Genomic DNA, 25,534 nt, shown 5'->3' with positions numbered 1-25,534 from the left:
CTCACTAATTGTTAGTAACCAAACACCAACCTAGCAAACAAGCAACAAAGGAAACAGTAACACAGAATAGTCCAACCAGAGAAAAAATTAAAAAAAGCTCCACAGTTGAGGCAGAGTAATTCTCCTGTTCTGTTTATACTATTAACACCTTTGATATCAGTAACAACAATATATGTAAGTTTATCCTCCTGTTTGTGGAAAGAGATGATTGTTTTGATACATGTACCCTATTTTACATAGTCTCTTTCAATCTTCTTCCATGCTTCCCTACCAACTCTTCAGGAAAATACCATCAAGAGAGCGATTTCTTTTTCTTTCCATGCCTGTTCAGTGGAAAGCATGGCAAAACCTATTGTACTATTCCTACTATAGCAGCACATATAGCACAAACACATATTACGAAGACAGACAAGTGTTTCATGGCATTTACCAGTTATGTCATGACAGAATGTGATTGATTGACAAGACAAATACCAGAAAGAAAAACAACGGTAGAGTAATAGAAAGGCTAGTTAACCAAGTATAGCAAGAAATTATGTGATTTAACATCTGGCTAAATAGTAATATACCTTTATTCTAATATACAAGACAGTTATTAACACATAAATCAATAAATATATTTATAGTATAAAATGTAAGAAACACAATTATCAAGATAAAATATTTTACATAATGAAAATAATGCTGATGTCTATGTCAAAACATACCCCCAAAAAAGAGAAAAAGTACCTTTTCATTTTGTAATCCATCTCTTGGCCCAACTTCTACAATCTTTATGTACTCGGGCAGTCCAGATGCTTCAGATTCCTGAAATACAAATCAATACTGAAACACAAAACAATGAAGGTCACTAAGATCAAAAGTACACCTTGTACTTGTCCTCTCATATGATTCTGGTATAAAGTCATATTGTCAACAGTAACTTTGCTCACGGCCTTTAAAAATCTGTGAGAACATGTTGCACACCTTGAGTTAGAGAATAAAAGTTAAAAGCAGAAGTTATCCGCATGCATGTTCCACTGCTCCCCTGAGGCCACAAATGTTTATTATAAAAATGTACATAAAACCATAAATGAACACTGTGTTTTACAGAGTGAGAAATACTCCCATTTTAAAAAGCTTCCCAACGAACGATCCAGTCCTCCAAACTTCTAACTGAATGTTCTCAATTTAACTGAACAGTTACTTCTCTGTGAATGTTTGCAAGACCAGGCTATAAATCTGAGAAGAACAGAGCAGTCAAGAAATGTTGAAGAGATTATCAATAAAAGATGAAAGCAATTCCTCTGTCTGAAGATGAAGGTTTTAAAGAAGGATTTAAAGGAGAACAAGGAAGGCCCCTGGTAGACAAGAAGAAGAATTTTCCAGGTGTAAGGGAAGATCTGGAAAGGCAGGAGGCTGACAGTGAAAGGAGAGAAGGAAGGCAGCAGTGAGGTCAAAGGGCTAAGGAGAGCACCGGGAGTTGAAGGGGGAGGAAGGAGAAACGAGAGCAGAAAAGCAGGTGAAAGGAAATGAAACTTCCTTTTTTATTATTTAGCTGCTCTGTTATTGAATCAAGTTGACAGGTGTGGCAGTTAGCATAATCCGGGCCTTTCAGTCCTGAAACAGTTCAGAGCAGTTGCTCAGACTGACCCCCAAAAAGCTGTGTGTCTTTAAAAAACAAATCAAATGGCCAGCTCAGGGCATGCTGCCAGCACCTGGATGAGCAAACAGGAGGGATGCAGGCAGCCCCATCATGAGCCCTGGAGACACTCTGTTTTCTGTCTTGCACTGAACACAGAATCTGACCCAGCGTCTCCATTGCAGTGTTGAAAGCCCATGCTGGGATTAGCACGAGCTGCCTGCGGGACAGCTGCTCCCGCTGCACCCACCACCTTCCCTGCCAGCTAAACTCCATGGGAAGGACGACAGTGACAGCCCAGGGGACAGCTCCCGTCTGCGGGAGTCACAGCTCGCCCAGAGACCAGAAGTCACTTCTGCAGTGCGTAAATACAGCCACTAATCTCACATCATCCACAAACAGATGAAAAACCCATTTTTCATCCCTCTCTGGCTAGTATCATCAGGGTTGTTTCAACCAAACGGCTGCTAATTCCTCCTCATGGTAACAGAAAATGAGCATTCCTACAGAACCTTGGGTTTCTCCCCGCATTCTCGGTGCCCGTGGATAAAAGTAAGTTCTTTGCAGCAACAGCCGCAATACTAGCCAAAATACAATAAACATATTTCAGAGCATTTACTGTGTATTTATTTGAGCCCAGTAAAAAGAATGGGAAACAGCTGTATAGTATCTATTTGATCACGTGGAACATCTAAGCCCACACTCCCTGACAGTATAAACCTCCTTAAATGTGAAGGTAAAACCTTCACATCTGCTGCATATTGTTTCTCTTTTTTTAAGTTATTTTCACAAATACAGCACCGCTTCAGCACTACGGGCATAAATCTGGGTTACTTCATGATATCAGATCCTTCTCACTACAAGACAAATGCCACAGCTGCACTATGAGTAAAGGTGTGACTGGAAAAAAAAAAGGAGCTAAAATAGATTATGTGAACCAAAGCTTAATTTAGAGCATGTAAAATGTCCATAAAACTTCGGTGGCAAAAATGTTCAATTTCTAGGCCAAATCCTGTAAATCCTATTCAGTTCCTACCGTGGTAAAACTTTTGCTGAAATCAAAGAGCTGTACCTGCAGAACAGCTCACACAGCTACAGCACGTGCAGTAGCCATTCACACAGCCAGTCAGGGGGTGTCTGCAGCCCTTGGATTTCGTAGGGGACACAAGTTTGGAAGGGGCATTGCAGAGAGGCGTTCGAGTATTGATTTTTATTCTCCATCTGTGATATTACAAGCATACAATCTCTTCGAGCCATAGTCCAGGTCTCTCACTCCCTGATTTTCTCTATAGCCTTCCTGTCTACTAGTCAGTCCCAACTTGAATTCACTGTTCTTGAACACGACACTGAGAACCACGTGCGGGATGACTTTCACAAGGGCCACGTAGTGGAAACCCAAGGCAGTACTACAGACAAATCCTTACACTCTTTGAACTGATGAACAGCTTAAACATCTTGGCTCTGAGTCCAGAAGAGTCTTGCTTTGCATTGAATTTCATCTAGTTTCATCTATAGTACAATGATTGCTCCTGTCTTCAAGGTCACTCAGTTCCTCCTGTGTGGCATCCAGTGTGGTACTGATAGTGCCTCCTGTCTTTCTGTCATCAGCAGATATTACCACCTTCACCTTTTCTGGTGAAAACATTTGGACTAACATGATTACCTTATTTTAACACAAACATATACTACCTCAAAAAATTGGGGTTAGTGCTATAGAAGAAACATATTTTAAAAAAAAGACCCGAGGAACTCCAGCAGCAATGGCTTTTTGGTCTAATAAATCTGCTTTCAACATTATCTCTTATTTCCTCCTCAGCCAGTTCTTACTCATCTCACAAATTCTGTTCTGGTCATCCTTCTCCCCAACATAACTAATAATTTCTCTCATGCTGCATTGCTGAAGCTCAGATAACAAGCAAGTAAAAGGGAGGCATAATCCTTAGTTTCAGGCCCCTGTGTACTATTTATGCATTTTACAGTGCATAATCACTGGATAAAACTCAGAAACAGATCAGAGACTGTAAGAGTACACGTACCATCTTCTGCTAAGATGACTAGCATTTTCCCATTCTGTGGCCCAAGTTGAATCAGAGGAGTAAAGGAGTAGCTCTTCACCTTAATCTCACCTGTCCTATGAATGAATACTCAGTAACTAGCTGCTAGGACATTCTTCGAAGACGTTGGAGATATGTACTTGACAATGTTGTCGGGAAGAAAAAAGAGACTCCCCGCTTTCTCGGGAAGTCTTCTGATCACAGTGTCACACTTGCAGAATATTTGGACACCACTTGAAACACAGCTGAAGAAGTCACCCGAGCCAACAGTCACATTTTGTGCCAAGATCAATGCCATCTTTGTTCACTAGGCAAGCTTCAAATCCAGAGAACAGACTGAAGTCTTTAAGAACGTACACAGAGTTTAATCATTTCTCTGTTTACTGTCTGGATGGCATCAGACCTTAACCAGGACTTGGGCTTCGTGAATTGAGAGATCAAGTTCACCGCACTCTTAACTGGAGGATTCCAAATGCGTACCATCACCTTGGGTAAAAGGAAGGATTTTCAGAACCAACGAGACAAACAGAGAATTTCGACACCTTCAAGTATGGCATTAAATGGTCTACACATAATAAATAGAAAATATAAAGAGAAAAATGAAAAATAATTTTTATATTTTAAGAGAGTCCAAAAAAGGTGAACTTTACAGAAATACACAAGCATTCACTTTAAACACAAACATGTCAGGTAAATAATTTTGTTTCAGAAAAAAATATTTACTGAATTATATGAAGTATTTTTATGTAACTAAGTATAAAAAGTAGTTATGGTAGATATTTAGAGGTGACTGCTTATTGAATTATATAGTGGCTCTGTTAAAAAGTAATGGCTACCAAAGTACAATGTTTGAAATATCAAAAAGAAAATAATTGACATAAAAGACTAAGAGCCTGAAAAATTTGTTTTTTCCATGTATCAAGCCTTGCCAAGGGAGAACAAAAAAGCATATAAAACCACAAAAAACTGCCTCCCTCAAAACAGAATGCAGCCAAAGAGTCTTGAAATAGCTTGAAATTCAAGTTCATTACAGAAAATCCTAGTAACCCTTAATTAAAGCAGTATAATCTTCTTAACATAACCATAAATGTAATCAAATTAAATAAACACACTTTTTTAAGCTCTGTCACTGCTTCACTACTTCTAGTAAAGGTGCTGAGGTTCCTTCAGCCTTCTGATTTTTATTCCATGCAGCTCATTCACATGGACACTAATAGCACTGGCAAATATTATCCAAGCTGCTCAAAAGTAACTGTAAGGGAGAAGAATCTGGAGGTTCAAGTCTTTTCAATCTTTCTAACCAAGCAAAGATGAAGCTCTGCTTTCCTTTTCCACAAGGTCAGGAAACAGGAAGAAATTAAAATCTTAGTACATAATCAAGTAATGATTGAAGTGGTATTGGAGAGACTTGTTTATGTAGTTGACACTACTGGAAGGCAGATACAAAACGTACTCATTCCCAAGTTAACTAGGGGGAAAACATAGAAGATTCGCCTCTGAGATATAAATAATATATACAGACAGTCAGAAAACAGTGGGACACACCTGATGAATATCCCTCAGTAAAGGTAAACTGATTATTTATCCTAGAACTTCTGCCGTATGCTGCTGACATGACCACCAGGAGAACAGTAGCCAGGAAGAGGCCAGGACTAGCAAAAAAACTCATCAGCCCTTGAAAAGCTTTCATTAAGTAAATTTTCTTATGGTATCACTGCCTATTCATGACCTGAATGATAACACAGAAATACCAAAATCAAAGCAGTTGCAAGTGCTTTAGACCACAGAACTGGAATTCAAAATTCCATTGACATACTAGAGAAATAAGTATGATGCATTTCAATAGAAGCAATACTTAACACAACACTTAGCACTATCCTTATTGTATCTGATGCTAATTAAAAGAATTTTTGCATGTTGTCCTTTACAAATTCTGTCATGCTTATTTCTCCATTGTAATAATTTTGACCCCCAAAAAAAGATTTTTTGTAAAATAGAAGATAGAGAGCACCTGACTAAACAGTTCTATAGAAAAGGACGGGGGATATTAACACAAACAACAAACCGAATATGAGTCAATAACATCATGCTCTCAAGAAAAAAAAAAGAAGAAATGGCAAATCTAATCCTAGTCTTAACCAGGGATGTCATAGATAAAACAGTAGTCTGCCCCTTAATGAGTAGAAATACTGTGTCTAGTTTTGGCCTTCCTACTTCAAAAAAGAATTCCATCAACTAGAGATCATCCATAGCAGGGCAAAACATAAAATGCAAGTAAATCGTTACAGAATGAAATTCGTTACATGCAGAGTTAACTTATCTGGAATAAACCAAATAATCGTTGAGGTCAGAAGGGACCTCTGGAGATCATCTAGTTCAACCACCCCCGCTCAGAGCAGGGTCAACTAAAGCAGGTTGCCTAGAACCATGTTCAGTTGGGTCTTGAGTATCTCCCAGGATGGAGGCTCCTCAGCAACCTGTTCCAGTGTTGAGCATCCTCACAGCACAAACGATGGAATTTATTGTACTTCAGTTTGTGCCCATTGCCTCTTGTCCGCTCTCAGTGACTTGTCTTCTTTATTCACCCCACTAGGTATTTGTCCATATTGATAAGATCCCCCTGAGCCGCCTTTTCTCCAGGCTAAACACTCTTAGCTCTCTCAGCTTCTCCTTATATGACAGATGCTCCGATCATCTTCATGGCCCTTTGCTGGATCTAATCCAGTATGTCCACATCTCTCTTCTACTGGGCATTAAACCTACAGGTATTACTTTAGTCCACCTCTTCAAATTTAATTTGAATGTGCTAAAAACTTTTATTAGGGGGCTTGTGTGAGCTTATGAAAGTAGCGATTTACATGTATCAGGAGATTATCTGAACTGACAGAATTCACTGTAGCAATTTCTATTGTAAAGTAATAGCTCTAACATTTCTCCTGTCATTTCCGTTATTATTAAATTCTAATATAATCTGCTAGTACACTTATTAAATTGTTGCGGGGCTGTTTACAATAAAATACAAGTAATTCATTTGAAAACAGAAGAAATATTATTTTAAACACAGGGGAATTCAACTAAACTATAAAAGCTTGTGCTGCTGGAGTAGCCAGTTGTTTGATCTAATCCTGTTTACAAAGAGGACTTTAATGGTAAAGACAAAGGTCAAAAAGTGCAAATAATATTAACTAACAAATAATAAGAAAAAAAAAGACTTTTATTTAGAAATTAGAAATCAATATTTCGTAAAAAGAATTCTATCAAGTGAGCAGAATTCTGATGAACTCACAGTGCAAAAGGTAACAAATGACATTAACAAGGAATGCTCCAAAGATTGTAAAAAAATGTTGCTGCATTAAGAATAATATTACACAAAACTAGAAAATTCAAGTCACACTCTTAACTACACTACTCATGGACATACAGTTATAAACCTAAAAAAGTAAAATACCATCTATATATTACTATTCCTTTTGGAAATCCTTTAGAATAGGTCTTCCAAAGCTACACAAGATGAGATTTAAGAGTGGTATTCAGCTCAAGGTTAAGAAAACTCAGCTCATTCCTGCTATCTAAACATATGTACCTGGAGTCATTCTGGATGACTGAAGAGTTCTGGCCTCCAAGGGCTGCTCAGGAAGGGCATCGGTCCCACTTCGCCCATTTACTATAGGTCTCATTTCAAATCTATCAAGATGTCTATACACTGCAGGGCATCTTAAATGGCACTAGACACATCTGCTAGGCAACTGAACTGAGTTTCTAAATGGTTCCCCCCATGCAGGCGTATAAAGGCACGCTAGATGTTTAAATTCTCATTGCAGCTGAAGGAGATTTATTTAATATGGCTGATGGAGATAAATAATAATTCAGGTCATCCTAAGGTTCACACCTAGTGGCTGATGATCTTAATCGCCAAGTTTGTATAACTGCTTGGGGACTGAATGCCACTCCAGAAGAAAAGAGGTCTCTTGTGCATTTTACAATGTACAGGATATGCTTACCCCATAAGGATGTCTCATATATCCTAGGTGTTTCAAATGGCACTAGGCACCTATGTTTAGGCAACTGAGTCCTGTCTTAGGTCTGCACTGGCTATCCCAGAGAACTTCAGCTGCTGTAGACACTTACTTATATCTTAACTCAGATGTTTTAATCCCAAGCAGACATCTTCCTCAAATGAACTATACTGGAGGAACTTCTTTCGAGTTCCTCCAAGAGCTCAGTAGGCAATGCATTCTTTTCGTCATTCTAAATTAAGTTTTCACTCTTCCTTGCTGACATGATTCCCAATCCATCCTGCTGCCGCATTTCATCTTTGCCTCTGAGCTCTTCCTCACTGAAAAACTGGAATACAGGTAAATACATAGGACAGAGGAAGTGACATTACCCCTCGTAGCAGATCATTTCAATCCAAAATACACCCTCAGCAACCGATACCTCACATATCAACAATTTTCCAGGTATATGAAAGGCAACATGCAGCACATGGATATTTAAGCAGCATCAGTCGAATTAAGAGGACTCTAATTCCTGCTTCAGAGCATCTCTTTGCAGCAACTGGCATGATTTCTACTCCTCTGCCCAAGCTATGCATCAGAAGCAATTCAGATCAACTGAATTCTTGCCTCCGTGTTTTCCCATAACTCCTCTGTAAACAGAGCATTCACAGACCTTGACCAGTTTGACCTTGGACCTCTGTCATCACTATGGACCTGCCTGATGGTCACTGGGATGCATGGCCAACCCTGATTACCATCACTGGACCGAATCCTGACCCTAACTTACTGATCTGCACTTAGAGCTCTAACCTTGGACCTCCCTTACCACCAGAAACTTGCCTGATGACCTGGACTCTTGCTTGAATCCGACTACCACATCTAGGTCCACCCTGCTCACCTCACTTAGCTACTGTGGGACTGGGCCCTGGCTGGTGACCTGCCAGCCCTGCTACCACCCTCAGCTACCCTCCCTTATGGAGCTGCTGGCCCTCGCTGCTCCCTGACAATCGAACTGAGATAAATTTGTTATTCTAGAGTTCATTGCAATATCTGATCCTTGCTCCCTGACATCCAGCTCAGATACAGACTCCTTGAGAATTTCTTTACCCCAAGTCATACATGCTGGGAGTAGAATGCAGGCTATTTCTCCCTCACTTTGCCCCTTTCTATCAGTTGTACCTAAAAAAGAAAGTGCAGTAGTTGTTAATGGCTAGCACTGTAAGTAGAAGCTTTGTTGATGGAGGCCAGTAATATCACATGCAGTCATGTCTGAAAGTTAGTGCTTTCTACATTAACTCTCTCTGATCCTGGTGCACCACCTCCTTACCCAGTGGGGGCTACAGCTATCAGATGCTATGAGAGTAACCCCAAAGGATAATGTCTTGTTCAAGCAACAAATGAGGGTTTGACATGAAAAAATACACCAAAATCCAACTAACAGTAAAAGAGTTCTGTCCGATACACAAATACAACTCTGCTCATAAGGGATAAAACTGAGGCAAGATACGCAATTGTACTAAATCACTGCACAGAGAATCACCGGAGGGGTGCGAAGTGGGCAAACCAATTTCACAGCACAGCATCTCCCAGGTCTTAGCAAATGTAACAAGACGTAGGAAATTGAATAAGCAACTCCTTTCAGGCCAAACACAAAAAAGCACATTTTCCAAAGGAGCTAGAGTTAATAAATCAATATAAACTCTGTCTGCAGGAGTTGGAGGGAATAAGAGAAGGAATTCCTCACTTCTCAGACTATTTTCCTTTATACCAGATCAGAAGAGGTCAACTCTCACATACTTTGTGTCAAACACCTGATGAATATTGGTTTCTATGATTTGCAGTTTACCCTTTTGCTTACAGTGGATGTGCTTAGCCGCTCAGAGATGCAAACAAAACCTGCAGCTGCCTCCAACATATAATTTGCCTGCTATAACCAATTCAAGTGAACTCAGCTTGAACTATGAATACACATAAACTGAAACCCTGGCTCCTTCCGTTTTGTTTAATTGAAAGCGTAGTCATATATTTGAATACTGTTTGGAGGTGTCTACTTTCACTTTTATTTTAAAAGCATAAGAATAAGCTCTAATAATTTATTAATACATTTTTAAATACACGTGAAGATGCAAGTTGTTTTCTGTTGTACTTTTCATATTACATCACAGACTAAACTGACATTCACTCTTAGACTATTCCTCATTTTCCCCTTTTATGAGGAAGTGATGAGTTCAGAAGTAATAAACAGGCTTAAAGAGTCCTTTTTTTTTTTTTTATCATGTCATGGGTTTGGAACACATTCTGAAACTACCACTCTTAGTAAAACAAATTTCATGGGTTACTGTACTGATCTTGCAACAGTATTATCCTATATTTCTTTATGACCTTCTAAGTTTCTTCATAAACCAGTTTTTCTTCTTCATCTCTGCCTTATTTGAAAAGAACACAAAATGTAACAGTATTTCTTCCAAGATTGAAGAGCTACACTGAACTACTACACTGGGCATGTGTTTTTCCCAGTAGCAGTATATAAAGCCATGAATTGCTAGCCTATATTCTTTAGCTTTGGTTCTGATTAAGTCCTTGCTTTGTAACTTTTCATATATTGCTTCCAACCCCCAAAACTGTGCAAAGCACAGACACAGTGAAATGACAGAACACAACTTAACCGGTGGTTACATCTCAGGTACACAGTAATGGCTACACTGGATAGAAAATGAATAAAAGCTGTATTTCCCACTTTACATAATGGTAAATAGCAAAATCTATTAAGACCACCTATTCAAAATATAAACATTAATGAAGAAACATACATGATATCATTATTACATAAAATACAATTACTAGTATTCTTTCAAATATTAGAAATAAATATTTAGGGGAAATATAGGCATATAAATATCAACACTCTAAATTTATTAATAATTAACATATTTTATTGGGTTTTAATCTTATTGTTCTTCAAATATTTTGAGATGTCAATTTAAACAAAGCCTGTGAAAGTATACTGGAAAATACGTACCAAAATTATTATAATGTGAAGATAGTTACAGATCCCTGAAGCCTTTCCCTTTAGTAAGCAAAGGTAAGAAATGTGAACACTTGAATTGCATAAAGTTACTCATTTTAAATTGTGAAGATAGTTACAGATCCCTGAAGCCTTTCCCTTTAGTAAGCAAAGGTAAGAAATGTGAACACTTGAATTGCATAAAGTTACTCATTTTAAATTGTGATCATCAAAATCACGACAGTCCATGCTACTTCTAACTACACCACCAAGGACAACAACTAACTAAATGACAATAGAGACAAAATGTCAATTGACAAACATTTCTGTTGGTCATGGCTTAAAATTTGCCGCATGCGAGCTCCAGTGGATCAGAAAATCCCACAGGCAGATGTAGGCTACTGAAACTGCTGTTCTGACAGCCCTGCGAAAAGGAAATCTCAGGAACTGCGAACTGAATATCTAACAAAAGGACCAGCTAGTTCTAAGAGTGACTGCAAACCATGTCCAATTCTCTGCCATGGTGTTGGATGCTCTGAGAAAAAGTGGTAGCATTACAGGACAAATACTCAGAAGGATAAAATGAAGCCCAAAACCTGTTCACAATCTTTGAAAACAAATCCCTTCTTTAATATTTATGTCTGTATTTTACATAAAATCATTCACAACCTGACAGAACAAAAAACTAGACCAAATCTGTCAAATAACAGTCTCCTGGATGAGTCTGAACTTTCTGAATTATCACTGATGACTTGTCATCTTCTAAAAAACATTTGTTGCTATTCTCAACAAATGTAGAGCACGTGGAATCTCAGAGGTTTGAATAAAAGTGTCAATTACAGCTAACAGGTCATGCAACCTAAAAGCAGACAGATGTGCTGTAGTCACAGATAATTTTGGATAACTTGCAAAATAATGAGGAAAGGAATGTATTACTAGAGTCAGGTGGAAGCAGAGGCATAGACAACCACAGTTAGATTTGTGTTACAACGGAGTCATTAATAATAAATGGTACTAGAGGCCTCTGTTGTTAGTAAGAGGCCAACACAGCCAGTCACTTTAGCAAAAAGTAAAAATGTGTTTTTCAGGACATGGTGTATACATTACCTTTTTCTATTTCCCTAAATGCTTCCCTTGGCTAACAAGCAGCATTTCTGCATTAACCACGTTGATTTGCAGCCAACTCTCTTTAATCCGTATCCCTATCTTGGTCAAAGCCTGGAAAAGCAATTATACTCTGCCATCTGGGCTGGATGAGAAGGATACAGAGAACTGAGATCAACAGCATACTCATGACACTGGAGCCAAAACTTCCCACACTTTCCTTTACTATTATTTATGGTAATAGTATTATGGTGTGTATGGTGTTTTACAGGCAAGACTGAAGACAGAATTCTAGAAGGCAGAAAGAGTGGTGTTCTTCCACACACATTGAAAAAGCAGACGCACGATCATCCTTACAAGACCAACATGTGAAAGTAATTTGCCCTTTATAATGCTTTGAGATATCAATGGGGGGGAAAACGAATACATTGACAAGCCAGCCCATCCACCCTATCAGATAAGTCTCTTTAAATACCTCATTGTCAATAAAAGTGAGTTATGCATAGATCTTTAAGAACTCAAGTAAAAAGCTGGAAGAAAATCAATTACTCTCATTATTGTCATCAAAATTACCTTCTGTGTCCAAAGGCAGTGCCTAAAAGATCAAGGAAATCTTTAATTCAAGTACAGCTGGCCCACCACTATGTTTTCCACAGCTCTCTTCCCAAAAGACACTCATAAAAATGACAGTAGTTCAATGATTATTTATTTAGCCACTGTTGGCAACTCATCCTTCAGAAGAACTTGGAATTTATAAAGCTGTTTAGAAAAATAACATCTGCAAAGTGTTACCATAATAATTTCCCAATAGTAGGAAGGAAATTATGGTATCTTGATGCTACACCATTCTTGATCGTAGAATCATAGAATGGTTTGGGTTGGAAGGGACTTTAAAGATCATTAGTTCCAACCCCTCTGCCATGGGCAGGGACACCTTCCACTAGACCAGGTTTTTCACAATGGAATCAGTCAAATGTGAGCATATTTAAAGAACATAATTTTCTGCCCATTTAATTGATAATAATTAAAGCTATTGAAAATTTTCGTTATATGAAATTTAGAAAAGACAGACATAATGCCTTACTTTTAACATAAACATTTAAAAAATTTTATCAGTTTTTATGAGCTTATTACAAACTACTCATATTATAATGAGATGTCACAGCTTCTACTGAACTGGTTCAATTTCCAATTTATTACATTAAATAGTAAAGTAATAAGATTTTAATATGTTCTAACCATGCAAACCTGAAAACAGTGGAATGGAACAAGCAGAAGAAAATGGACTGGTACTGGAGAAACTATGACAAAGACAAAACCAAAATGGGATCATATCACTTCAGACTCTTAGAGAAGATTAAGGATTGTCATGGCAAAATGACATAAGCTTTCCTTGTTTTTTATTGTTTCTACTTCTAGACTTCACAAATTTAGGAAGATTCAGCCTCCATATTCTGGATAATAAGTTGTACAACAGGTGAGAAAGAAATGTGTGTTGTCGTGAAACTGGTAATAACACCAGTGGGTCAGTGTTAACTAAGCATGAAATAAGTAAAAAAACCCTAATAATATTACCATTAGCTGTACTTTCATTTTACTGTGACACATAATCTTGACCAAAGTATTGTTCTAAACTCTGATGATAGATAATAACACTTAGGGATTAAATGGCAATCCAGCCATACCACTCACTAAACTCAAAATGTCCTGATATGTTCTCAAAGCAGGATTCAATTGGACTTTAAGACACCTGAACTTAGGTACCTACATATTTATGTCTACAGGTGTGCTAGGTATCCCAGTACAGTCAATTTATGTATTCACATATAATGTCTTAAGGTTCCCTAAACACACCATGTAGGACACAGGACCTGTCAGCAATGGCAAAAAGAGTATGAAACAACTCAGCCAAGTAGGAAGGGCACAAGTCAGCTGGCCAATTACAGGCACCTAGTGCATTGGAGATGCACCCCACTTGACTTCCAGCTACCACACCAGAGGGCACAGGTCTCCCATAAATCCTGTTTGATGTCTGCCAGCCGTATAAGCCATCTCAGCTACCTTAGGGCATCTCACCTGGCACCAGACAACTGTGCTTAAGCAATTGAATCAAGTCCTAAATATAAAAAACGGCAGGGAGGCAAGAGACAATTCTTAATCACCAGTTGATTCCTCTCTGTATAGCCAACAGCCAGCTGGCTTATCATCTTAACTTTCCATCTTCTTCGTACCATTCAGGCAAAAGTGAGACACAGCAGGGACAAGGAACTTGCCTATCCTCTCTCTTCTCTTTCCCCAATAAATTATTCATGTAAGCTTTTTTGCTTTATATGAAGCCAACATACAGTTCAAATCAAATTATGTTTCCAGGCTTTTAAAAATTCAGCTGTGATCAGCTGTGGATTCTGTCAAATCTTTTTCCTAATCCCAGTGTTCCACATGATATACCTTCATCACTTACCTTGCTCCCTGAATTCTCACATACTAACACCTATATTTAATCTCATCTTAACTACTTGCATTAAAAGTAAACCCTCAAGCCACATACAGTTCCTTTCCAGATGCTGCTGTTGAATTATTTCCCTATGGGTTTCACCTAACATTCCACCAATGTCCTCTGGCGCTTCAATCCACACATCTCATGCATTCAAAGCCTTTAAACTTTTTTTTCCAAGAAACTCATAAACTAACACCTTTATTCCAATACAAAACAGCTAACATCTGTAGACAAAAAACAGCCAAACAAAGAAAAAATGTCTACCCAGCCTAGTTTTTTTACCAATGCACCTTTTAGCAGTTTTTGCATGTAATAAATCTGTTTTTTTGTTGCAAGAGCTGTTGAGAATCACTCCCATAAGTATATTTAATCCATATAACAAATTCAAATGTAATATAACAATTGGAGTAACTTTCATTCATTTACACAAAACCATAAAATAAATCTCCATTTAACAAGGGGATTATCTAAAAATAATAACATGTACAACAACATTCTGACAGTAAGCATAATTTCCTTCTCATCACCTGCAGCACCTTTTTCATCTTTTGCAACATCAGAATTTTTTTCCAAACTATGATCGAAATCTTTGTCATCAATTACTATGTCTAACCCAGTAAAAGTCTGAAAAGTCATGAGCTGATTACTTCCAACTCTAATACCTTAAGATTGAAATGCAACCCTTTAAACTATCCCTGAAAGTATTTTCCTGAAATGTAAATCATGCATTTATCAGTTTTCTGATTTCTTTGGAGTGAGAGATTGATTAAAAGACCAGATAGTCAGAAATATAGTCTGTATCTGATTCATAATCTCATATTTAATAAACTCTTTATTATTCATTACAATTTATGCCTTTATCAACATATTACAAAATAGAAGAACCTTTTATCTCCACTGCACTGCTTAGTTTTAAAGTGTGCACACCATTTTGACATTTCTGCCCCAAAAGGGCTATACAAGTGTACATTAATACAGCAGTAATAAAATATTTCCCTTTTGCTGAAAAGCAAAAATGCCAAATTAGCTTTACTGGTATTTAGCACAGTATGAAAGTCTGATTTTGATCATGGAGCTACAGGCCTCATATTACATGCTCTTATCTCAAAAATTCCATCAGTTAATAAAGCAACTTTTCTCAAGAGTTTCAATATGCAGACGAGTTTCTTTATGTGACAGAAGATGGATGGATTAGATAGCCAGAGAGAACTTTTTCCTACAAGTTTGTGCCCGATAGCTTTTTATTCCCATTCTTAAAATTAATATTTTTTCTGTTCCAGTATTTTCTGAGGTTCAGTTAATTGATGAGCCTTACTGAGTGCATAATACGTCATTACACTGTATGTCAAGATCCACACATGCACTGGCACACATTGTAAGGTGGTACACATTCCCCAGCAAGTTCACAATACCACACACCATCTTTAATACACATTTCTCTTTCATACTTCATCTATCTTTTTAAATATACATTTGGGGGAAAAGAAGAATGCTAAAGAAAATATTTCACCTTTCTTAAATGAATGAGAGCTAAACAATAGAAGAGAATTCAACACAGCCTGAAGTACTAAATAACTATTTTTCTGAAGTCCCCCACAGTTTCTTTAAACATAACTCCTTCCACATTTGACACATCAAAGGATCCCAATAACCTTCAATTCCTAAAATTTCAGAGAATCATCACCTTGGTTAAACGCCTCAAATATTTATGTTGTGAAATAGCAGAGGGTGACGAGAACTCATTTCAGCTTTATGTCTGGACTGTACCTCCACTGCACCAGTCTCTTGTTATGTGATATTCACATAGAAACTGAAATTCAAACACACGCTTTCATAGACAAGTGAATCTTCCAACCCAGATGCTGCAAGAATTGGAGCTACCTTTTTCCTCTGAAATATCAAAAAAAAGGTCCTGTCATTGAAACTGAGAGAAAATAAGTGTAACTTCATTCTAGGTACCCAGCATTCCACCTTCAAGCCAAGTCTAAGTGAAAAAAAAGTAACTTGTGATCCAAGCCACTATAGAGATGACTGTTACTACTGTTTATTAGTCACCTTGTCAGACAGTTTAAAGATACAAAATTTTATTAATTAGGAGCAGTAAATATTTTGCTTTATGAAAACTTCTATGTCTGACCAACTGGTAAGTCTTACAGTAGTCTTATAAGGCACTTGTGAGATTTTTCTTACCCAAACTAGAAGCTAGAAGATCCACAAATTGTAAATAAAATCCTTATTAAGACCTGAGACAAAGATAATATTCCCATTTATTTCAGTAGGAATTAAATTTGGATCTACTTGATCTTAGGCAAGTCGCTTATATTCACTTTCAGCCAAGGCAATGAGAAAATGAATTAAGAAGAATGATCTCAAGATGTATGAATTTTTAAATGATGATTTGACACATGGGGTGTCTGAAATTAATCTTTTTCCTTGAGCTGGCAAGAGAGGAAATGAACATCACTGTGCCCATATGTAGGCTTTGAAGGAGGTGGAGGTGGGACAAGTCAAAAACAGAATCTCACCAAAAAACAGATGTTGGGTCTGAGTAGAAATTTCCTGTGCGTTTTTTTAATTCCCAAATTTGCAGAGCAAGATCTGTAAAATCCTTTACAACATTTCCAGCTGTATTATAAAGTTCTAAACCCACATAATAATCCCAATATAGCATAAATCTGTATCAACTAAAAGGCTCCTGTTACCTTTCCACTATTTACAATTCAATGGCACAAAAGAACTAAAAGTCAGTGATTCCATTTAGGTCAAACTTACCCTTTATTATCAGCCTCTTAACTTCTAACATCCTGTTTGGCACCTTTAGCAAACCAACTACTCAGCCATTTCATACTTTCTCTCTTCAATATTTAATCCACCAATGTTCTTGAGCTCTTATTCTGCAGCATAAAGAATACCTGGCTGAAAAAATTGGCATGAGTCTACTGACTAGACTCCTCTTGACTTCAAAGAAAATTTTGGAAAGAGCTAAGCATTGAACTGTCTCTACTCCAGTTAAATTCAGTGGGAGTGTTTTTGTGTTTTATTTACTACCTTCAGTGTCAGCATGTATCAAATGTCATTTATCATCTCCAAAATCATCAAGAAAAGCATGCTGATATGAACTTAATAGTTTATAATTTAATTCTAAATTGTAGTTATAATAATGCTTTCTACTTTATTCTTCTATTTGTTTTACTTTTTTAATAACTTTGTATGTTTTACATCTTCTGAACATTAAGAAAATAAATGTTTCTTCGGAATCTGCAACAAAAAAAGACCCTTTCTTGTGATGTATTAATGGAGAAAAAGTTCCATCTCCTGAGTTCTGTATTGACAAGGCCTCTACACATAGAAGAATATGAAGGACTGGAAATGAGGAATTTCAAAGTCTCTTATTTAGTCTTAAACTACATGAAAGATAATGTAAAATCTAAATACTCTGGAAGTTCCGGATGAGAACACAGAATGAGATAAGAACAGTGTGTAAAGGAGAGAGGAGAAAAAAAAAGGATACAAGATCTTTGCCCCATTCAGTTAACATACTTTCTCTATACTGATTTCGTTAAGTATCTTTAAATAACACCATCATTTTAAAAAGCCAAGAAACAGGAATTCTGCATTATAAAGTTTATGGCATCTAGCTTATTTTTTCTCTATTAAAAATACACTTTATATGCAATTTTCAGCAGATCTAAAAAAACCTGAATGTAAATTATGATGTATTATTTCTTGCATATTGTAATTGTCCTAATAAATTAATACATTTGCAATATTGTTGACAGCAAACTTTCATAGTACTCCTTAAAACTAAATAAATTAAATAAAAAATTACAATAGCCTAAGTAGTTATTTAAGGAGAGCCTGTAATTGTGAATTTGTTCCTGGAATATATAATTACATGGAGATAAAAAGAACATGAAATATAGTATGTGTCAAATCAGTTGCTCTGAGGTGTAGCTAAAAGATTCAAATAAAAAAGACATGCCTTCTCCTCACAGGTAGTATAATAACATATGCCTCATTTTTTATGCTGTAATTTGAATCAAGAATCAACCATCAAATAGAAGAAGTGGTTAAGACAAATATACATAATTGTCATCTGGACTGTGGTTTTAGTTGTTATGCTTGAGTTACTTTAAAAATAAATTTGAGAGGTTTCTAGCATATATTTAAAACATGATAGTGTATTGCAAAATCTAAACTAGCAAATTAAAACTGCAAAATTAAGATACTTGTGTGCATCTCTTGATCCAAGAGTGTCATGCAGTGAGGAGATGAGGGAATCTTAGGCTGTGTGTTTTAGGTCTGGATATTTAGGCATGTAGCATATAAATCACTGCAACCTAGGAACTGAAACAGAAGTTAGCTGTCTAAATTAGAGGACCCAAGCTTTTGTTCGTTATTATATGTATTTAGCATGCAGAATTTGTGTTCCTCTCCAGTTCTAAAACTGACAATAATGTACACTGTGTTTTCCAATGAAAATATACTGAACAACTGCTAATAATTCTGGGTATATGACAGCCTAAATCTGTGACAGAAATCCTACAAGATAACATAGCACACATCAGCATTATCGAGACAGATTTACACCTCCAAGGTCACAGACACATCCAGCAGAGCAAGAGGCTAGTTTTATTTTTTACTTATTTTTGCTTTGCTTACAGTAGATGTAGGCAGCCCTCACCAAACGATGTAACTCCTAATATACTATATCTCTTAGTACACGTAGCTAGTGGTACATTAAAACACAAGGTTCTAAGATGCTTATTACTTAGCTATGTTTAGCCACTACCCTCTTAGAGTAGGATGCACTGATTTAAAGTGGCAGAAGATGATTCACACTGAAGTTGACCCTTTGACCTTAACTGATTCTATGTTTTCCAAAGTATTGTAAGCCATGCAATGTAATTAAAAACTGGATTTGGAATTGTCTCTATTTTACATCATTTAAATATCTAGTCCTCTATTCCTTATTATATAAACTTTAAAATCTCTTAAGGATCCAATCATTTTCACTACTATGGAAACCACATTATATAATCCTTTTTCTAAACCTAAGTCATATAGGTTATTCACCCTCATTATTTTGATTAGAAACCTATTAAAGAAATGTCACCACTTGATACTTAGCTTTTAAATTTCTACTCTGTATTTAATATATAGCCAGATTATAAGCGTGCGTTTGTGTGTGGCAACACATTCCTTCATTTTAAGCAGCTCTTTCCTCTTCTTCCCTCCCTGCCTGCCCATCCTCCAGGTCTTAAAACTGGATATCAAAGAAACCAAAGTAATTTTACATTTCATTTCCATTTTCCTGACCATTCCAGTGGTGCAAGACCTAACTTGTCCCATCTGGAATTCGATTTCTTGAACATGACTAACCAAAATTGAACAAGCCTCAGACAAAGTCTTTTACAATGGCACTAACATTTCCCTGTTTGACTGGAAATACTTGATCTGATACATCCAAGGACTTAATCTGTTTTTTTTTTTTTTAACAGCTCTACTGTATGGGCAGCTCATAGTCCTCTTATGAGTTGTGAGTATTCCAAGGTTCTTCTTCAGTCATTTCTAACTGATAATGTCACAGTTTCTAGTTTGGGTTATTAGTCTCAAAGTACCTAATCATTCTATATCCTTGAATTTCATCCCAGTCTTTTACACCATTTCTTTAGCCATCCAGCTCTTCCCTGCTGTGTCATTAGCATATTCCTTATGCATTAAAACTCCATTATACATGAAAACAACATTAAGGATGAGACCAATGTCAGTTGCTCTCAGACAATCCCTCCTTCCAGCCAGAAGGTTCGTGCTAAGCCAGAGGACAACCACCAGCAGTAGATGAACAGCCAGCCTTCCTCCCTGCTGCTCAGCCTGAGCTTTTTATAAAACAGAACACAAAGTACATTAGAAATTCCAGTCAAGTGCTATGAGTCACCATCAGTAGCAATCTCGATCACTGCGGAAATCTCACTAATACTGCAACATCTACTGCCACCTCCTTTCCAGGTAGATCCTAGCACATTTTACAGTTCTGATAAAACCCATGTCTTTAACAAATTCTCATGTAGCTATAACTTCTATTAAAGGTCTGATTAATTTTACTAAATATTAAATTAATCAGACCTATTAATAAAAACAGTATACACTGGGGTAATGCTAAGAGAATGAAGCAGAACTAGGATCCCCTTGTATGAAACATAAGACTATTTCTGAAGCAAGCAAGATTAAGAAATTAAGAAAATGGAACAAGATGAAGATACTGCAACAGGAACGTGGTGTCCCATTGACTAGTCAGGTGTTCGATAGTTTTTTTATGTAATACAGACTAGTCTAAGAGTGAAAGATAGTAGAAAATTCTATTTACTTTCTATCATCTAGCTATTAGCCCAATTACTTTTGCTTTTCACCTCTCCTTTTCAATAACTTTGCTCCCCAAGCAACCCTACGTTTTAAAGTCAAATACAGTTGTAAAAATACTACAAAACTGTTGGCTAAATGAAAGAGGAAAATTAAGGGAAAACAAAGACTAAGATATCCCACTACCCACTCTAGGACCTATTATTTTGCCTCCAATACAGCTCCAAGTGGTTAAACCTGGACCTTTACAAATTAGTCAGCACAGTATATAACCAAATTTTTATATATTTAGCATTTTTTAGACAAAATTGAATTATTTTAGTTTTACAAGAGCCCTGGTAGCAACACTATAATTAAACACCTACATTTTACTTGGTGTTTAAAGAAAAATCCTGAAAAATTCCTGAAAAGATTTCAGCAAGAAAATCAACTCCTTATTTTCATCAGCCATGAAAGCACTAAATTATTTCTGGGAAACTGTTCTTGCACCTTAAGCCTCTTCCCCTATTTTATTTGTTGGTGTACCTACATAAATGTGACTACAGCGGTGCTCCCATAACTGTCTTGCATACACTGGTCAAAACAAAAAAAAACCCACTTTTTATAACCATCACTTGAGCTAGTATTTCTAGATCACATAAAGAGGAATACGTTTTTTCTTGAACAGGATTGACACAGAAGGCACTTAAGCATAAGGAAAACCTTTATGGGTTGTTTAAGCATCCATGTGAGAAAAATGGAAATTTGAACAGTTTCATGTAAAATAAAGAAAATTATTAGAATTATCTAATAAAAATCACAGTGAGGTAATGCAGAAGCAAATGTTAAAACATTAACAGTGAAGGGAGGTTGTAGTGAAGTGGGAGTCGGCCTCTTCTCCCGGGCAACTAGCGATAGGACAAGAGGACACAGCCTCAAGCTTCACCAGGGGAGGTTCAGGTTGGACATTAGGAAGAATTTCTTTTCAGAAAGGGTTATTAGACATTGGAATGGGCTGCCCAGGGAGGTGGTGGAGTCACCATCTCTGGATGTGTTTAAGAAAAGACTGGACATGGCACTTAGTGCCATGGTCTAGTTGACAGGGTGGTGTCAGGGCAACGGTTGGACTCGATGATCCCTGAGGTCTCTTCCAACCTGGTTGATTCTGTGATTCTGTGACCAACTCCAGACTTAATTAGTGTCGACAGGCTCAGAAGACTGTGCAGCTTACAATCACATGAATGTGCACAGGGAGGGCAAGCAGCAAATTCTCACGTGTGTTATTTACTGAGGAAGACATCTTTCTGTATCCTTGGAGGAAGAAAAATGGTGACGAAAATGAAAGACGAACACTGCAAACATGAAGCAAAAGTTACAGGCATCCATTACAATAAAGAAACCTTTTTTTTAAATCTATGATGTTCTGGAAAGATATTGCTTGTTTTTTGACTTCAAACCCTCTCTGTTGCAAAGCCCTTGAACCTTTCAGATGATAGGGGGTAGAAACTGATGCAATCAAGTGCCATATCGAGGTATTTTGAAGGAATTTTTTAAAAACATTCTTTTGAAAGAAAATGATGCACCAAAATGTAGCAAGGGCACATGGAAAGCATTATAGTGCTTTCCTTCATGTCTAATATATAAAAGTCTTTTCATTCCATTTTATTTCTTTTCACAGTAAGAAAACAATTTTCCACTTTTACAGAAACAACTGAAGGAATTGGTTTTTTTTTTTCCCCAAAATTCAATGCTGGATAGACACTATTCTCAGGGAATTGTGATAGCTGGAAGTTGTACAGAGCTTACCTATACAAAGCTCTGTGCTCACAACACTATTGCTTTGAGTATTCCATATATGTTGCTCTTGAGATACCAAGCTGAGATCCTCTGAAGAAAAATTACAATGCTGCCAGCTTTAATGGCACTCAGAACATTTTCTTTTTCATGATCTCCCCACCTGTGAAGTTAGATTGCTACCTAATAATTAAACTTCACTTCCAGATGGTGGAGAAAAATGGAGAATGTACCCCCGGTATATCTGAAAGGTGTAGAAAACAGAAGAAAGATGCAACAAACAAGCAGTGGGTTTTTTTAAGATATGATTTTTAAACCAATTTTGTTCTAGGCTTGGCTCATGTTTTTAATGTTTGAAGCACCGACTGATTACTGGAGTTCGCCTCAGAAAGAACGACAGTTCAGACACAACACACCCCAAAAATAAGTGCATTGTTATAGTAAAGGCAATGCCATGCTCAGAATTATTTCCTCCTTTGAGTATTTCACATTGACATCTTCCTCCAATGTCCTTCCAGATTTATGCAGCCTCTCCCTAAAAGCCGCTGGTACTTTCCCTTTCCTTCATTTCCTTCCTTCCAAAGCCATAATTAGGACAGTCATGGCCTATGGTCTTCATCTGGCCGCCTGCCCACGGGACTCCTCCTCCACCCTCCTCTCCCACTCCCCATGATCTCCAGCCACTCTCCACACCTGCTCGTAGCTGACAGGCAGGAGGGTGAGCAACCACCTTGACTCATCCTTCCATGACAATCCCATCGGCACCCCGAGCACCCCAGCCCAAAAGGCAGGTACAGGTGCTCCAGAGGAGCTGAGGGCTCTGCCTCCGCACCCTCACGGCTGTCATGGCTTTCCACCCGACAGCAGATGGGCCCAGCACACTCCAGTTTGAGAAATACAAACTCCGAGGAGCAAGGCTTGGCACTGCGGCCTCGCCAAAATATGTGTCACCCTACAATTTTATGACTTTTCACGCAGTGGACTGTAACAGGTGACAGGACCACAGATGAGTGGATTTCTTTAACACTGCATCACCCCTGCCCCCAGCGCCACCAGAGGTGCCCGCCTGCGTGTGCGCTACCAGCCAGACGGTTTAAAACCACCCGTCTTCTGAAATACGGACCAGGAAAGGCCCAGCGGCGTGTGGGGATGAGAGGGAGACCCCCACTCCGCCCCGCACGCCCTCACCCTCGGCGGTGGCCGGCGGGAGGGCCGCTGGGTCGGGCAGGGAGGGGGGCGAGGGCCTGGCGCAGGCGGGGGCAGCAGGGACACAGGGTACGAGTCTGAGAGGCGAAGGGGGAAGGCGGCCGGCGGAGGCGGCCCCCGCGCCCGGCGGGCCCCTACCTCCCCCTGGCGGCGGCCGCGCCTCGCAGGGCCGGCATCATCCCACCCCTTCACCCCCGCCCCGGCGATACCTGACCGGGGTGCGGAGCCGCAGGCGGCTGAGCGGCCGGCTCCCCGATCCACAGCTGCTCCTTGAGGAGGTGCTGGTAGCTGAGGCAGTGCTTCAGCGCCGACGGCACCGTGCCCATGGCGCCCGACAGCCAGCCGCAAGGTCGGCGCAGCCTCTCGCCAGCGGGGGCCTCACCGGCCCCGCGCCCGCCGCAGCCCCGCCGCCGCAGCTGGCTGCAGCGCGGCCCCGAGCAGCGCCTGTGATTGGAGGAGCGCGGGAGCCCGCCGCGCCGCCAGCCCCGCCGCGCCCCCTACCGCGGCTGCTGCAGCAGCCGCCGCCTCAGCCCGCCGACCCGCCAGTCGCCGCGGCGGGCCCCGGCGGCTGGGAGCTACCTTCTCTCCTCGCCGCCTCCTCCTCTCGTTCCCGGGCGCTGAGGGCGCCCGGCAGAGGAGCCCCGGCGGTGGCTGCCCGCGTTTGGTGCGGGCTTGGCCAGCGCCACAGCAGCCAGCCACTGCGGGGCGGGGTGGGGGAGAAACCCCTGAGGAGACTCGGGGACCCAGCGGGCCCACCGCTCGCGGGGGGCACAAGCATGGGGACAGGCAGCCGTCCAGCCCCACATCCTTCCTGACGCTCCGCGCACCCGGGAGACACGGGGCCCAGCCTGGGCTTTGGATGCGTTTGGCAGAAGGCTTGAGGGGAAAGCGAGGAGCAAGGGAAGGGTCAGGGCTGCTTCGAGACCCAGCCCGCTCGCCCTGTTTGGGATCCTGGGCTGCGCAAACGCATGCGGAATAAACCTGCCCCGCTCACTCGGCCGTTCAGGTGGCAGCAGGTGTTTGACAGGCAGCTTCATGCACACGCTTGCATTTATGCTTTTCATTTGGGTAGCAGAAGCTTAGAACATAGCAAATGGAATACTTTTCAGGTTTTAACAGCTCTCTCGGAAGCAGCAGGTTATATTTTGTCATCTCCTTTAGCATTCAGTGTGTCAGCCAACTTTCCAAACTACTCTCAAGCGAAATGCCGTGTGCACTGGAAATTTTTTCTAGATATTTCCTTTTCTGAGGCATCAGGGATTTTTTGTTAAATTCAGTAACCTTTCCCTCGGTCATTTTCTGCAAAAGATTACCAGGTTTACAGCCAAGTCTATGTTTCAGTCATTCACCAATAGCCACGATGCTCTCGGCACCTTCTTTTGCTGTTTTACGTTTCAAGCTTGCTGTTCTCTGCATCCAAACCCCTCCCTGTTTCTGAGTGCCATTGTAAACCAAAACTGGATGCTGATTGATTGGCTGGGAAATCTTTGTTTTTCAAGGGGTAATGACAGCTTTTCAGAAATAAAATGTTTAAAATATGATTTTAAAAATTTATTTAAAAAATATCACTACTGGGAATCTCTGCAATTTCAAATCTGGTCCACAGAAAAGTGCCAGGGGGATTCTCTACTGACTGTGATCTGATGCAGTTGGTGTCTTTTCTGCTTTCTTCCAGTAAAATCTTTGTGAATTCAAAATTCTTATATGTTCACAGTTCAAAATTCCAGTAAGTTTCCATTAAATGTTGACTCTGTTTCTTGTTACCTGTAAAGCCAGGGATAAAATGTACAAAGGCTGGACATAAAATCAAGCCTTTCTCTTTTGCCTCCCAGTGAGAGGTGGTTTATCTATGGTGTGTTACATGTGAAGAGAAAAGCACTTTATTGAGGTAAATCGTTTTGGTTTGCGCTTTTCTAT

General features: G+C 39.2%; 1 protein-coding gene across 1 annotated transcript in view; it reads right to left on the bottom strand.

Annotated features, from left to right (window-relative positions):
* HMGCLL1 (3-hydroxy-3-methylglutaryl-CoA lyase like 1) overlaps window positions 1–23,958 on the bottom strand; it is an 88,184-nt gene extending 64,226 nt beyond the window's left edge. The window contains exons 1-2 of the mRNA XM_068407222.1: window positions 23,827–23,958; window positions 730–807 (exon numbers count right to left, since the gene is read on the bottom strand). Of these exons, the coding sequence (XP_068263323.1) occupies window positions 730–807; window positions 23,827–23,943 (195 nt within the window). The 5' untranslated portion in view covers window positions 23,944–23,958. The remainder of the gene's footprint in view (window positions 1–729; window positions 808–23,826) is intronic.
* Window positions 23,959–25,534: the final 1,576 nt, after the last annotated feature.

Source organism: Nyctibius grandis, chromosome 1 (assembly GCF_013368605.1).
Source record: "Nyctibius grandis isolate bNycGra1 chromosome 1, bNycGra1.pri, whole genome shotgun sequence".
NCBI lineage: Eukaryota > Metazoa > Chordata > Aves > Nyctibiiformes > Nyctibiidae > Nyctibius > Nyctibius grandis.
This window is presented reverse-complemented; position numbering and strand designations above follow the sequence as displayed.